We start from the raw sequence: 16,078 nt of genomic DNA, 5'->3' as shown, positions 1-16,078 counted from the left end.
GAACTTGGAACCCTGGTCTCTAGGCACCCAGCTCCTAGAGACAGCCCCCAACAGCTCACTCGTCTAGCACTCGTCTAGAAGGAGCAGCATGTTTCTCTGCTGTCTGCCTATCTGCCGGGGCCGCAGCCTCAGCAGAGCCCGCAAGGAGCGCCCTGGACGCAAAGGCGGGCTCCTGTCGCGCTCGAGACGTCTCTGGACGTTCGTGCGGAGGGACACAGAGGTAACACAGGGACGCCCGGGGTGGGCCAATCCAGGCCAGGCCACCACTGTGGTCCCACTTGCACAGCCCTACGTCCCCTCCCTGGGTGTGTGTGTGTGTGTGTGTGTGTGTGTGTGTGTTAGTGTGTGTGTGCATGTGTGTGTGTGTGTGGAAGGGTGGTTTGTGTGAGTGGACCACCGCGAGGAGGAGCAGGCTGATGAGGGGTTAGAAGCCTGGTGGGCCGGGCCCATTCCCACCCCAGCTCATGGCTGATCGGGTGGGGCGTGGAGTGCCGGGCAGCACCGTCTGCCCGAGGTTTCTCCCGAGCCCCTGAGGTCTATCTGTTTCATCCCGGGGAGAATTCTGCGCAGACACAGGGTGGTGCCTGATGTGGGAGCATTAGGCGCAGAGGGCAGAAGAAAGAGCAGGGGCAGCTGAGCAGGGCTCTGATGCTTCTGGGCTGACTGTTGGTCACTGTCTTTGCAGAGGTCCACTCAGGACACGGAGTCCAGCTCCCCGAGGGAGGAGAAGCTGGGCAGGAACAGCGTAGCGGCAGGCGTGGGGAAAAGGCTGCCGTCCTCAGGGACTGTTGCACAAGGATCAGAGCCAGCACAGGCCCCAGCCCGTGTGCGGGGAGCACAGTCACATCCAGCAGCTCCTGCACAAGGGCAGGAGACAAGCAGCGCCCCAGGACGGGAGCGGGGAGAGCCAGCCCCTCCTCAGGCTCGGGCAGGAGCCATGCAGCCGGCTCTCATGGAACCAGCTGAGCAGGGAGAGCCATCCCCTGCTCCAGCTCCTGCCAGTGCCCGGGGGCAGGCTGAAGTGGTCGCCAGGGAGCAGGGAGAGCCATCCCCTGCTCTGGCTCCTGCCAGTGCCCCGGGGCAGGCTGAAGTGGTCGCCAGGGAGCAGGGAGAGCCATCCCCTGCTCTGGCTCCTGCCAGTGCCCCGGGGCAGGCTGAAGTGGTCGCCAGGGAGCAGGGAGAGCCATCCCCTGCTCCAGAGCCTCCTGGAGCCCTGGAGCCCACTCAGGCCCCAGCATTGTCCCCGGGAGAGCTCACTCTCCAACCCCCTTCATCCCCAGCTCCTGACCCATCCCTTCCACCTGCTCCCTCACCACGACCTCCCTTCCTCTCCCTGCTTCCCCTGTATGTCTGTGTAGCCGTTTATGTTGCTCGTTTTCTTGTCTTTCTTTGGTCTTTATGTAAATTGTAAAATAAATTTATTTATATTTTAAGAACTCTGCATTTTCTCCTTTTCAAGTGTACAATTCCCGAGCGTTAAGTACAGTCCCAATGCTCGGCCTCCATCACCACTGTCCCCTTGCTGGACATTCCCTTCACCACAAGGGAAGCCTTTTCCCAAAGCGCTCATGCCTCATTCCTCCTTCGCTCCCTGACAACACCTATTCTGTGTTCTGGCAGGTTTTGGTCAATCTTTTCTGGATGTATCCGATAAGCGGTGTCATGCAATAGGTGGCCATCCTAGTCTGCTTCCATATTTTCAGAAGCACTGATCGATTTTTCATTTCTCTTTCTACTTGAATAGCATTTTTCCCAGCTGATAGGAAAGTCCCAATGGCTTATGGATTAGATGCTTCAAATGAAGCCCTTTTAGTAAACATGTGCATTATGTCAGGCTACAGACCGCTCTTCTAAGGGGGACACCAGAGCCACAAGCCACACAGGAAGTGCCTGGTTCTTCCTGTGGCCAAAACACAAACAAGAAAAAGGGAGACAGCTGGAAAGACAAACCAGAACCTCGAAAGCATTCCTCCTAAACCAAGGTGAGAGAAAGGTGCAACCTCCCTCTGGACCAAAGAACTCCCGAAAGTCGTTGTTTTCAAGGGACAGAGAGTAAACACATGCAATTCCCCCGAGAGGCGATACATAGGGACGTAGGGACGGCATATGTCAGAGATGCTCGACCTCCCCCTAGAGGACACGTGCAAACGTAAACACCATGGAGACGGCATTGGTCACCAGCAGACTGCCAGGTTTCTGGTCTGGTTGCGACCAGCCCTGGTGAGAATTTGGGGAAGCAGAGGCCCCCGCAGATCCCTAGAGAGCAGGGGGAAAGGGCACTGCTCTCTGGGAGAATAGCCTGCAGGACCCTTCCAAGTTCCCCAGGACCCCACCTTTGCTGGCAGTGCCAATGCCAGGAGTGTGGCCCACAGGAGGTCTTGCCCAAGGTTTCCAAGATATCTTTTCAAGAGTAGTCATGACAGCACTGGTTGCAATGACTGGGAGCTGGGAACACAACTCAGGTTCATGGAGAGGCAATGGGACCCATGCGGCCCATCCGTCAGATCACGGATATGTGACATCAACAGGGAGACAGACATCTATGAAAATGAATGTGCGTGTGAGAGAGAGACAGACAGAAGGAGACAGAATGAGAGCAACCGCGCCAGGGAGATATGCACCAAACTGTTCACGGGGCTCGCGACTTTCCAGTCTTATCTGCTCCTGGCGGGATGTCGAAAGTTCTGTAGAATGTGCGTGTCTTCCTTTCCTAATTCTAAAAAGGTGAATATCACAGCTTCAATGAAATCCATTGATGATCCATCTTTGGAATAAAGTACATTCTTTAGTTTCTATTTTTGAAGATTTCTATTCCAAGACAATGAACGTTTATTGTAGTAAAAGAATGAATTTTAAGAGACTGAAGAATTAAGGAAGTGGCAACTCAGGAGTGCCCTTCACAGGTGGTCTTCACCTTTCCAGTCCTTTCCCTTGGTGTCCACGTGTATGTGCACGCGGGCGTGTGTGTGTGTGTGCGTGTGCCCGTGTGCCCGTGCGCGGGGGTGCATGTGTGTGGGGTGATGCATATTCACACCTGTGCTGCGTGTGTGCACATGGATATGCCGGTGTGTGCGTCAGAGTGCGTGCATCCTGTGGGTGCTGAGTGCGGAGGCCTGCAGGGCGTGTGCTCCTCTGGATCTGATTTCTTCACGGGCGGACCCTGGTCAGACAACACTCTTCCTCTTGGATATCCCGGCATCCGAATTTCCAAATGGCCCCGATGTGGAACGTGCCCCGTTTCTGACTTTCCTCTCCCCTCCTCACGCTGATGGGAACATCAGCCTACCTCAATCTCTGATCCTGGAGGACATATCCCCAGAGGGGGAGATTCTGGTGCATGATGTCAACACGGTGTTCCGCTGTCGGTCACTCTCTGACCTTCGAGGTCTCCTTCTCTGCTGTGAGCCTGTTTTGGGAAAGTGGGGATGCAGAGAGCCTGGGGCAGAGAACTCAGGGAGGGATGGACAAGGACTGGCTGCTAGGATGCAGGTGAGGAAGGCACCAGGGGTGATCTGCCCAGCTAGAGGGCTCCCCTCCTGCCCTCCTGGTCCTGCTGCTGGCCTCATCCCTGGCCTCATCCCTGGTCCCACCCTCCACCTCCCTAGCCCACTTTGGCCTCCCAATGCCCCTCCCGGCCTCTAACTCTCCTGAGCTGAGCAGCCTGACCTGCTGACCAGGACAGAGGATGAGGAGGGTCCGCACAATCCTGCCTGCTCTCTCTCCCTCCAAACCCCATCCTCCAGGCAGGAAAGCACATCTAGGGCAGTGCACAGAGTCACGGGGACCACCTCGAACGTGCTCCGTCCAGGGGTCGTTCTCAGCTGCATGCGCAGGACCCGCTGGACCTCGTGTGAGCAGAAGGGACTTTGACAAGGTATGGCGGAGGCCTCGTGGAAGGTGCCAGAGCTCTAAGCCTGGGGCTGGGGGCTTTAGAGAAGGTCATTGAGCACAAAGCAGAGCTAGGGTCCTCTAGCAGTGACCCTTGCCTCAGGCTCTGTGCCAGCCCCTGGTCCACACAGCCAGCAGACTCTGCTTCTGGGAGGGAGGGGCTCTGCTTAGTAGGGATGAGGGAGAGAGCCCTGGGCACCTTGGCAAGGGACTGCCATTCGAGCCTCGCTTTCCTCCCCTGTGCACTGGGCTGGCAGCCGACCTGCCGTGGTGGTGTGAGACAAGTTCACGGAGGCTGCACTTGGAGTGGCTGCTCCTTCGAAGAGCTCCACAGCTACTAGCTCCCATGATGAGGAATCCCAGGAGGAGAACTGGGCCGGGGGCCTGGATCCCACCCGGACTGGCAGACCGTCATGGCACCGGATGGGGTGGAGAAAGTTATTCCAGAGGAACAAAGGAGTCAGAGCGAGTCGGGCATGCCTGGTGGGAGAACAGAGTGGGCAGAGGCCAAGGGCCCCAGGGGCTCTCCTGGGGGTGACGTCAGCAGGATCGGCTCCTGGGCATGAGCTCAGACCACACCTCTGTTCGCCACATGAGCTGTCTCTCCGAATCCTCCTGGCAGCCCAGTGGGGCACGAGGGATTCTGGTCTTCAATTCACTGATGAGGAAAGCGAGGCTTAAAGAGACTGGGTCCCTCTGTGCCCAACAGAGGAGCAGAGCCAGGACTGGAAGCCAGTGCCTGTTAGAGCCCATGGGCCCCCCTGACCAGGAACGACCTCTTTTCCCTAAAGTCCTGACAATCTTTGGTGCTGGTGCCCAGAGAGACCTCATCCTGTGGGGGGATAGGCTGGTCCTGGTCCTCGGAGAGCCCACAGTGTCTGTGGCTGGCCAACCTGGTCACCACCCCAGCCCCAGGCAAACGGGATGGCCCTGGGCCTCGAGTTCAGTGAGGGCTGGAGGCCGGAATGGGGCAGGCCCCAGGAGAGACAGGAGCCCTGAGCTCCAGGAGGTTGCAATGTGGGACACTGGGCAGAATGACCCCGGGCCGGAGAGACAGGGGTCCTGGGCGATGCTCAGCCTTTCTCTAGCTGGCGACTGCAGGGGAGGCCCTGAGCCTCAGCTTCCCCTTCTGCGCAATGAGGAAATGACTGGGCCTCGTGACGGGCTCTTGGGAGACTCCGCTGAGGAAGGACTTGTGGATCTCTTGCCTGGTGTCCGGAGCGCATTGGGAACCACCTGCCAGGCTGTCACAGTGGTCCTCCTGGGTGCAGGGTCCAGGGAGTCCCTCCTCGGCTTCCCTCCTGCTGCCCTGTCCCCAGGAATAGCCAGCATTCCTTGAGGTGGAGCTGAAGAAGATCCAGGCAACTCTGTGTTGCAGGTGACAGGGGCTCAGAGCCGGAAGGACAGCTGGACACGTTCCATGCCGCTGTCCAGGGCCTGCCCTGTGACACCGGAGCCCACCAGAAATCAAGTCTCCTCCTCGGTGGATCCCAGCTGCTGTGGCTTTAGGCACTCCCTCACTCATTCACTGAGGCTTTCATTCCCTCCTTCCTTCCTTCACTCACTCACTCAGTCATTCATTCATTTCTACTCTCACTCATACTTTTCACTCATTCAGCCCAAATCCTCTGGTCCCTGCTGTGCACCCAGCAATGTGACCTCACCAGTGAGTGTGATCCGGCGTGACCCTTGTCCCCGCGGTTCACATCTGCTGTGTGACATGGAAGACGGCCATCTCTCGGGTGAGGGGGAGTGATGAGCACCAGCAATCCGCTTCTGAACAGAGAGGCCAGTCATGCACAGGAAAGAATGGAGAGAACACGTGCACGGCTCCTCTGCTAGAACAAGAAAAGAAGGAAAAGTTAGGACAAAGAAATATGCCCTATGTTGAACAAAACATGGGCTCTGATTACAAGTGTGCACTGATTCCTAAAACCAACAAAGAAGAAATTCAATGGATTGGGGCTTGGTGACACCATTTTTCTGACCAACAATGGCATTTGAGGAAACATCTTCTAGGGCTCACACTTTTCCTAAGGCCTCTTTCACCTCCTAGCACTTCAATCTTCCTCCTTGGAAGCCTCTGTCCTGGTCCCTCCTCATCCAATGGCTCCTCTGCTGCTCGGGGGCCTGCCCTGCGAGGCCACCCTCATCCATCCGGGACTGTCCCTGCCATTGGGACAGGCTGCCCGCATTCCCCCCTGGGTCTCATGAGCTCCTGCTTCTTTTGCAAGGCTGGCACTTTCACTTAGGATCACTTGGCGTCTTTCTTTGCAGTGGTTTGCATCGTCACACACTGGGTCCCCCCGATGACTCCCTGAGGGAGGCCATTTGTCAGCATCTTCCAGGCGAGGAAGCTCAAGTCCAGCAGGCTGTACAGCCTGTCCAGAGACACGGCCAGTGTGGCGTCTCAGCAGAGTTTGGTACCCATGCAGAGGAGGATGGAGGGGAAATTGTTTGCAGGTCTTCCCAGGAAGCCTGAAGGAGGACGCGGGGAATGAGCCTGGAGGATTAAAGCCTTAGCGGGGCCTGAAGAACCAGCACCACTGTGGTGAGCATCACTCTGTCCCAGCAGGAGACCAGGTCCTGCCTGGACTGGCTTGGTCCCCTCAGGTGGAGGGAACACCCCAGGGCATTCCTGCAAAAGGCCGCACAGCCTTGCAGGAGAGGAAGGGCCCATGGGGCAGGAGAGCCCTCAGGCAGGGAGGAGGGATGCAGGCACTGCAGGGGGCCGCTATCAGTCTCCTGGGCACTGGCTCCCAGCTGCAGGGGCACTCAGGTGGGCTGAGGGAACAGGAGTGCGACCACAGCAGTGTCTGCGGCTGGGCTCTCCACAAAGGTCCCGCCCTTCTGCCCAGAGAAAGACTCATCTGCATGGCATTTGTCCTTCCAACACAAAGTGGGGTCCAAGACCACCCCTCCACCCCACCTGCCCGATTCCTTTCCACTCATCTCAAGTGACAAGCAATTCCGAATATTTGATTGGTGTTGGATGCCCAGATACAGTGGTTTTTGGGGCCCACGTTGTAACCTTGCTGGCATTTTCAAGATCTCAGGATTTTGATGCAAAACAGGAAAATGCTGAGGACCCCAGAGAGCTTTCCGGAAGCAAAAAGCTTTGCAGTACTGCCTTCCCACCAGCTCTTCTCAAAATCCTCCAGGCCCCGGAGTCTCCATCTTGGGTGCTCAGATTGCTGGAAGGATGTGCCTTCCAAACGTCCTCAGGGTGGGCTGGCAGGACAAACGGAATGGTGGAGCGAGGAATTCAGCAAATCCGCCTCCCGCACAGCAATGACCATCCTGGAGAAGCTGGCAGAAAACCACCAGGTCAGCACTCTGCCAAGAGACCGAAGGCACACAGCCCACTGAGGAGCATCTGAGGCTGAGGGAGACCAATGAGAGTCTGTGGTGTTTTCACCCAGGGCAGCTCCCGACCCCACACCCTCAGTGTCAGGGCCCTGTGACAATGGCAGGCCTGAAGGCGGCTGCTTCCCTGTCAGAAGTTGCCTACTTGGTTTCTGCACGGGTGGGGAATCCCCAGCCCCTGAGCATTTCTGGAAACTGTAGCCATCTCAGCGGCAAGCTGCCATGGAAGATCAACTTTGTAGCTGCCTGAGGTTGGATCCAGAACAGAGCCACAAACTAGCCAGAAAGTGGAGAGGGAGAACCAGGCAGTGAGACAGACACAAGGACTTGATGGGCTCCACGCATCCCTGGGGGTCTGGACGGTTTTGCGCACGTGCAGGCCTGTACACACTCAGGAGAGACCAGGCAGGTGCGCATTGTGGGGAGGGTTAGAGACCTGCCACCAGCCCAGGCCTTGGCCCCAGGCCTTGCTGCCTCCCAGAGGGTCCCAGCTGACTGAGGGGCAAAGCCCAGCCCTGTGGGGTCCCTGTCCTCTCTGGGGCTCGCATGCAGAGAGGCCTTCCCACCTGGAAACTTCTCCCTGGTCTTCTTCAGAGGGTGAGCCGAGGGGCTCTGAAGGTAGAGAAGGTGGGGAGCAGGGAGGAGAGGCTCCTGAGGCCTCAGCCCTCCTGGGACAGGAAGAGAAGGACCTGGGAGTGGGGAGGGGGACCCTGCTTTCTCGGCCCTCAGTCCCCCTCTGTGTACACCTCCCTCTGAGGAGATGGAGTCCAGGAAAACCTGGAGAGCAGAGCTGGTCCCGATGAGTAACACTCCCAGGGAGGAGGATCAGAGCTCAGCCCAGGACGAGCCCAGGGAGGAAGCGAGCCTTTCACCGCGGGACACTCCACTCACGGTCAGTGCGGCCCTGGCAGGCATGCATGTCACTGCCTGTCCGACACACCCCTATGGAGCCGCTCAGTGGGCAGGGACTGGCCTCTGACCGACAGAGCACAGCACAAACGATAGATCAGCCCTCCAGATCTCATTCCCCAGGCTGTCCTTCCCACTTCCTCCCGCTCTTGTGTTCCCTCCTTCTCTCTCTCCCTTTGTTTCTCTCTCTCTCTCAGTCTCTCTTACCCATGGACCTGGGGACCATGCATGGATGTCCTGAGCTCCCCTATGTAGAGGCCACATAGGGATGAACCAGGGGCATGCCCTGGCCAACAGGGAGAAAGGAGCTCAGCTCTCAGTGAAGCTGATCATGACCACGCCCACGGGAGTGATCTCCATAGCAAATCTCACCCTAGCACAGCCTCAGTTGAGGCCACAGCCCCAACCTGCAAGACGCCAGGAGGCAGAGACTCCAGCTCAGCGGTGCTGGCGTCCGTGGCCCACAGAGATGGCGAGATCGTCAGTATTTGTAGTTGAGAGGTGCAGGGTTGGGAGCAATGGAGTCCAGGAGGAGCAGATCCCTCGCGCTGCCTCCCAGGCCCTGGGTCTGGCCTGCCCTCCTCCCTCCGCTCTCCTCCAGGCTCTCTGCAGCCACACTGCCAGCCTTTCCAACCTCCTCTGGCAAACTCACTTAGGCCTGCATGTCTCTGCACCAGCAGTGCCCTCTCCCTGGCACACTGCTCCCGGCATGTGCAGGGCTGGCTCCTCCTGTCACTCTGCTCACAGCCAATGTCACCCCGGGGAGGCCTTTCATACTCTCCTACCCTGTGAGACCCCCAGCCCTCCCTGCAGGACACTCTTTCTTGTCGTTCCAGTTCATGCTCTTCTCTTTCACATGTCTCGGATGTGGTGCTTTTGCCCGTCTCCCTCCAGACTGAGCTCCTGGGGCTCAGGGACCACTAGGCACTTTTTAGCACCACCCCAGGGCCGACCAGGGCTCCTGGCCCAGGGTGAGGGCTTGGCACACAGCTGCTCGATGAGTAAACAGGGGGATCTTCGGTTTCTCCTTCCTGCTTTTGACCTGCTGCAATGGTGGAGACGAACGCTAGTAATAGGAGGTGCAAGCGGGTTCTGAGGCGGGGGGATGGGCAGCGTGACTTCCACATGACTCCTCCTTTGTTCAGTTGCTCCAGCACAGCTCAGTGGGCCCCCCTGACACTGGAGGTTCCCCCCAGTGGCCAGTACTGGACAGAAGCCACGGCAGGGACAGCACAAAACCACACATTCACCTCTACTGGGGCTTCTCAAGACGGTGGCTCTGTAGGTTCTCGGTGGGACCTACGACACCAAGGACAGTATGAGGGGCTTTGGAAGCTTCCTTCCCCCCGCCCATGTATTCATTCATCGGCGTCATCTTCACTCACGAGGCATCCTTGCCTCAGCTAGGACAATGACTCACCTCGACTTCCAAAAGAGCACCCCAACAAAAACCATCTTTCCTTCTACTTTGGCCTTGCTGCACGGTGCTCTGGCATGTCCTTCTCTAGCCCAATCCTCATCCACCAAAGCCCCTGAACCTCTCCCTAATCCACAGGCCTGCAAGGTCTGGGAAGCATTATCCCAGGGTCTTGGAGCGTAGTGGGTCATTGATGGAGAGCCAAAGCCTACAGACACTTTGCAGTCATGTGGATCACTGACTTCAAGCATCCTAATTTATACAGGAGACACTGTGGCCTCTCTCCTCTAGCCCCTGTCTACACTCAGGTGTGTGGGGTCCTGGAAGTTCCAGATGCCCACAGAGGTTGGTAACTTTCCATTTGAAGATCCTTCACTTAATCCCACTGGGATAGCGACTTTTACCATGAAGGTAACACATATACAGGCTCTGGGGACTAGGATGTGGACATCTTTGGTGACAGCCATTACCAAGCCTACTCCATGGGAAAATTGATCATCACCAGGGTTGCAGTCAAGGAGCAGGGTAACCCTAGGGAGAGATGTGTCCTCAATAGACACTGCCAGGGGAGTGACAGAGACAGAAGTGCAGGGAGTGCCGTGGGGTAGCATCTTCCATAGTGTGGCCTGGGGAGGTTTCTCTGAGGAGTTGATTTAAATATGTTTTATTTATATATTAATTTCCATACCAAAAAATTCACCATTTTAAAGTGTATAATTCACTCTGAATAGAGAACACAATGTTGAATGAGAAGAACAAAGTTGGAAACTACTTGACTTCAAGACTTACTAGAAAGCTACAGTAATCAAAACAGTGTGATATTGGTGAAAGAAACGACAAATCAATCAATAGAACAGAATAGAGAGTCTAGAAATAAACCCACAGGAATATAGTCAACTGAGAATTGACAAAGCAGCAAAGGCAATACACTGGAGCCAAGATCAGATCTTCAATCAATGCTGCTGGAACAATGGACATCCACCTGCAAAAATATGAATCTGGACACAGATCTTACACCCTTCACAAAAATTAACTCAATATAGATCATGCATCTAAATGTAAAATGGAAAACTCCAAAACTCTTAGAAGATAACATAGGAGAAAACCAAGATAACCTTGGGTATGTTGATGATTTTTTAGACACAACTCAAGGCACAATCCATGAGAAATGGATAAATTGGACTTCATTAAAAGTAAAAAGTTTCTGCTCTGTGAAAGATGATAACAAGGGATTGAGAAGATAAGTAACAGACTACGGTAAAATATTTGCAAAAACACATCTCATAAAGGACTGATATAGGAAATGCATAGAGAACACTTAAAACTGAATAATAAGGAAACAAACAACCTCATTAATCAATGAGTGAAAGATCTGAACAAATGCCTAAGTGGTTGCTGAAGATTGATGAGGGCAGGAAGAGGGGTGAATCTGCAGAGCACAGAGGATTTTTAAGGCATTGAAAATACTCTGTATGATAGCCTAAAGATGGATACATCTTATTCTCTTGTCCAGAGTTATAGAATGAACAAGGCCAAGAGTGAACGTTAAGGTAAACTATGGACTTGGGGTGAGTATGATGTGCTAATGTAGGCTTATCAATCATAACACATTTACCACTCTTGTGGGACATGTTGAAAATGGGGGAAGCCATGCATGTGTGGAGGCAGGGGGCACATGAATAATTTCTGTGCTTTCCCCTCAATTTTGCTGTGAACTTAAGACTGCTCTAAAAAATAATCTTAAGTTTTAAAAAGCGTATAATTCAGTGGTTTTTAATATATTCACAAGGTTGTGCAATCATCGATGCTAATTCCAGAATATGTTCATTACCATAAAAAGGTTCCTCATACCCATTAGCAGTCATACTCCATACTTCCTTCCCCCCAGCCACTGGCATTCATTAATCTACTTTCTGTCCTTCTGGATTTGCCTATTCTGGACATTTCCTATAAATGCAATCACACAACAGGTGGTATTTTGGGTCTGGCTTCTTTCATTTTGCATAATGTTTTCAAGGTTCATCCATGTTGTACCAGGTATCAATACCTCATTCCTTTTTACAGCTGAATAATATTCCATTGTATTCATATATCACTTTTGTTGAGCTATTCATCAGTGTAAACTGCCAAACTATTTTCCTGAGCAACTCTACATTTCACATTCCCACTGGCAAGCAGCGAATGAGTGAGGGTTCCAAATTCTCCATATCCTCACCAACACTTGGTATTATTTGACTTTTTTATTATAGTCATCCTGGTGTGTGTAACGTGATATCTCATTCTGGTATTGATTTGCATTTCCCTAACAACTGATAATGGGGAGCATCTTTACCTGTACTTATTGGCCATTTGCATATTAATCTGGAGCAATGCTTATCCAAATGCATTGCCCATTTACAATTGAGCTATTTGTATTTTTATTATTGAGTTGCAAGAGTATATTATATGTACTCAACGGTAGACCCTTATCAGATATGTAAAGATGTGCAAATATGTTCTCCCCTTCTGTGGGTTGTCTTTCCACTTCCTTGACCATGTCCTTTGATGCATAAAAGTTTTACTTTTGATGAAGTTCAATTGACCTATTTTCCCTTTAGTCGCTTGTACTTTGGGCGTCATATGTAAGAAACCATTGCCTAATCCAAGGCCATGAAGTTCAGTTGTACATTTTCTTCTAGGGGTTTTGTAGTTTTAGATCCTACATTTACATTCCTGATCCATTTTGACTTAAGTATTGCATACGGTGTGAGGTAGGGGGTCAACTTAATTCTTTCACATGTGGATATGCAGTTATCCCAACACTGCTTGTTGAAAGACTATTCCTTTGCGATTTTCTTGGCATGTCAACTAATCCTAGAATCTGTGTGTGTTGGGTGTGGTGTGACTTACAGTTCCTTGGAATCATTCTTTATACAAAGGATTTTTTTTTTTCTGGCCTTGTGGACTTTCCAACAATACATATGTAGACCAGCCATTAGTGAAGAAATCATTTCATTTATTCTGACCAGTTTTCTCTTTGTTTGCTGTGGGTATGTAATTCCACACCCTGTTACTCCCTGATGGCTGGTAGGCCTCATTGCACCATCGTTCTGGACTGGATTATTGCAGCACCTTTCAAAGTAGTTTCTCTGCCTCTATTTTTGCCCCACAAATTTATCCTCAATGCAGCAACTGGAGTGATGTTTTAAAACCAGAAGTCAAATTCGTTGTAAAATCTCACCAGAGGCTTTCTATTACTCTCAGAGTAAAAGTTAAGGTCCTTATCATGGCCTACAAGCCCAACTGAATCGGTCCCACCCTCTCTCTGACCTCATCTCTGGCCACTCTTTCCCTGTATTAATCTCTCCAGTCCCTCTGCCCTCCATTATGTCCCTGGTGCATGCCAGGCACTCTTCTACCCAAAGACTTGAACTCTATGTTCCTTCCACCTGGAATTCTCTTCCACCTGTTGATTTCATGGTTCATTTCCTTCATTATCTTTAATTCTGTGTTCAAATGTCACCTTGGTGAGGCTTGTCACAACCATGCCATTTAAAATAAAACTATCCCCTTGTCCTGACACTCCTTAAACAACTTGTTCCACTTAGATTTCTCCCCATAGCACTTATCATCTTTTAAAATAATATGTAATTATGTGAATCAATGTTCAATCAGGACACAGAAACTATACAAAAGATTGAGCAGGAATAGTTTCTATAAGGAAAAATTAAGCATAAAAGTGTAAAGAGAACTATAGAGAATAGCCCAGAATTACAGTAGAGTAGCTAAGAAAGAAACAATTGTGGGAGGGGTCCACTTCTGCAAGGCCGGGTTCAGACTTTGTCGGAGAAGGTGTGGCTGCAGTTCAGGGATGGTGGAGGAGTTTGCCGGTTGCCAAGGGCCAGAGCTGGTCCATGGTCAGAGCAGCGTTCAGCGGGTAGGGAAATGTAGGCGGACAGTGGCAAGTGCCAAAGTTCTGTCCCCTGCCAGGGGCAGGTGGGCTGAGGTTATGACACCTACAGGACTCACCGGGATTCCACTTGTGGGGGTGCCACTCAATCCCCCTAGGAAGCTATCCAAGGGGATCCACTGATTCCACTGTTGATCACCCACTGTGGGTGAGTGCCTGTGGACATCCCCAGATTGTGCCACTGCTGGTTGTACACCAGGAGAAAGAAAATGAAAAAACCTGGAAGCACCCTGGAACCAGGAAGGAAGCCCCTTTGCCCTAAGCCTTCTGCTAGCAAAGCTTAACCCCTGCCAGGTGCAAAAGAGAAATGCCTACTGGGTCCAGCTCCATTATTGCAGAGCAAACAATGGAGGGCAACACATTGATGTTGTATTACAGAGGCAATCCCTTGATAACTGGTAACATAATTCACTGATTTATTTTGTTTATGTTTTCCATGCTTTTACTTCCAACTTACCCCTATTGTTATATTTCTAGTAAGTTTTTTGAAGACAGCATATGGTTGTATCATGGTTTTTAATCTACTCTGCCAATCCCTGTCGTTTAGTTTGCATGGTTAGTCTATGTACATTTGCTATAATCATTAATATGTAAAGGCTTGTATTCGTTTCCTAAGGCTGCTGTAAACAGTGCTATAAGCCAGGTGGCTAAAACATAAACATTCATTCTCTCACAGTTCCAGGAGGAGAAGTCTGAGATCAAGTGAGATGGGGAAGGTAGAAAATCCAATAAAGGGTATGCCAATGAGATGGTCACTATTGTGGGCAACTGGGACTCACTCTTCCTGAAGATTCTCTGAGACATAGGGTGGAACCATCTCAAGACTGTCCCAGGGGAACAAAGAGCTGAGGACTATTAGCCCATCAGTTACCATCTCTACTGACTTGGTAGGTGAATTCACCTGCACTTCTAGTGTCACCATGTGTGCATAGGAAGCATAGGGGAACAGAGGATGCAGGCATTGGGTTGGGAAGCTGTGACCCTCTCAGTGTGCAGGAACTACAGGTGCAGTGGGCTGAGGGGGTGGGCCATCAGCACTGTCAACCATAGTCCACCCCTTGCACTGCACTGATGCACTCATGCTCCAAACCAAATCTGTTCTGGTGAATTATGGAACTGAGGCTTCAGGGTAGTAACCAGCCACAATCTCTAAAATAATGACAGGAGATGGTTAGTAGAAACAAGCTGCAGTCCCAGCTTTCCGGGTGGTCTGGGGGCTTTAATTTGCAGCCATCCTGCCTCCTCTCCTACCCCTTCTACATGCCCACCTATCCCAGCCAGCAAGCCCTCTGGTCTTGGTGATTGTTTGGTAGCGCCATGAAAACCTTCTTGTTCCCGTATGCCAAGGAAGGCCCAGACATTGTCCCCCTTAGTGAGACATCTGGGAAGTAGCAGCTGTGAGGAGCTGTGACCACTCTGAGATTCAAAGGAGAGGTTGTGAGAGGTGTCACCAGAAGTGATAAGAGCTACAGCTGTGGAGTAGACGCAGTCATCATGGTGTGGGTGGTATAATGGTCTCCCATCATAACGGGATGCAGCCATCCAAAGAAACGCCTCAGGCCATTGTGTACTGGGGGGCGGAGATAGGTCTCCCCTCCTGCCACTGTTCTCCCAGTGGTGTCTACCACCAGTTGAACACATCCAGTATCCAAAAAAACACCACACAATTGGAAAGCTCTGTAGAGTTCACCTGAGGTGGCACAGCACAAGATGGTGGACGACGGGCAGCCCCTGGAAATCTCCAATTGCACTAAGCATAGGGTTCATGGGGGCAGCCCTGTCCTCCCAACGACCCCTACGTGGTGTTCCATCATCTTTTTCAAGGATGGAATTAAATTTGTCAATGTCATAAGATGCTTAGATCAGTGACTCCATATAATGAGGGAAATCAAGGTCTCTGGGGTACAGTCAACAAGAACAGGACAGAGAAAAAGCTCTCCCATTGACACAGAGACTCCAGCATGTTTACTAATCTCTGGTCCTAAAGTGCACTGGCCTCGCCCTTTCCTACTCCCAGGACGGAAGGTTTTCTGCTCAGCAGCACCTTCCAAGTTGGCAGTTGATTACTGGATCGTGCCAGCACCCTCAGTACAATCCCCCAGGGGTTATTAGAGAGGGCTAATTATTGTTATTTAGTGAGTACTTGGGGGTGTGCAATCGGCAGTGGTGTCCAATCTTCTGCCAGAGAGGCACAAAGCTGCCCTTGTGTGGCCGTAGCACCTGTGTACAGGGTCTACGTCAGCTGTGGGTCTCAGCGGAGATGATTCAAGCCCAGGAAGTACAGGGTCAGGGAGGGAGAAGGCCAAATTCTTGCTCAGAAGGCAGCCAGGACTGAGACCAGCAGAGCCAGGTGCCCAAGTGTGCTCAACCATGAACTCAGAGCACAGGCCCCTCGTGGCCTGTTTGTGCCTCACTCGGCCCATTTATCCAAAGGGAAGGAGATGTGAGGCCTGTCTTATGGTACATGAGGCAGTCAAAGCTGAGGAGGGAGGTGAAAGCATTTTGGAGAGTCGGGGTTTTAGAAGAATGAATGTAAGCAACTTGCAGTA

The 16,078-nt window shown here is 52.2% G+C and overlaps 2 protein-coding genes across 5 annotated transcripts in view; one reads left to right on the top strand and one right to left on the bottom strand.

Moving 5' to 3' along the window:
• LOC138922839 (uncharacterized) overlaps window positions 1-16,078 on the bottom strand; it is an 86,560-nt gene that overhangs the window by 32,986 nt on the left and 37,496 nt on the right. Inside the window, 1 exon segment of the mRNA XM_070259251.1 lies at window positions 5,553-5,726. Coding sequence (XP_070115352.1) covers window positions 5,553-5,726 — 174 coding nt within the window.
• LOC138922841 (odorant-binding protein 2b-like) overlaps window positions 1-16,078 on the top strand; it is a 64,537-nt gene that overhangs the window by 43,799 nt on the left and 4,660 nt on the right. For 3 of the 4 annotated variants that reach the window (XR_011435995.1, XR_011435993.1, XR_011435994.1), the window contains exon 4: window positions 686-1,436. The exons of the other annotated variant lie outside the window; for it this stretch is intronic. The gene's annotated coding sequence lies outside the window, so the exon portion shown is untranslated. Of the gene's footprint in view, window positions 1-685; window positions 1,437-16,078 lie in introns of those variants that run through there. 4 annotated transcript variants of the gene reach the window in all.

This window comes from Equus caballus, unplaced genomic scaffold (assembly GCF_041296265.1).
Source record: "Equus caballus isolate H_3958 breed thoroughbred unplaced genomic scaffold, TB-T2T haplotype1-0000016, whole genome shotgun sequence".
In the NCBI taxonomy this organism is placed as follows: Eukaryota; Metazoa; Chordata; class Mammalia; order Perissodactyla; family Equidae; genus Equus; species Equus caballus.
Note: the sequence above shows the minus strand (reverse complement) of the source record. Positions and strands in the feature narration are given on the sequence as shown.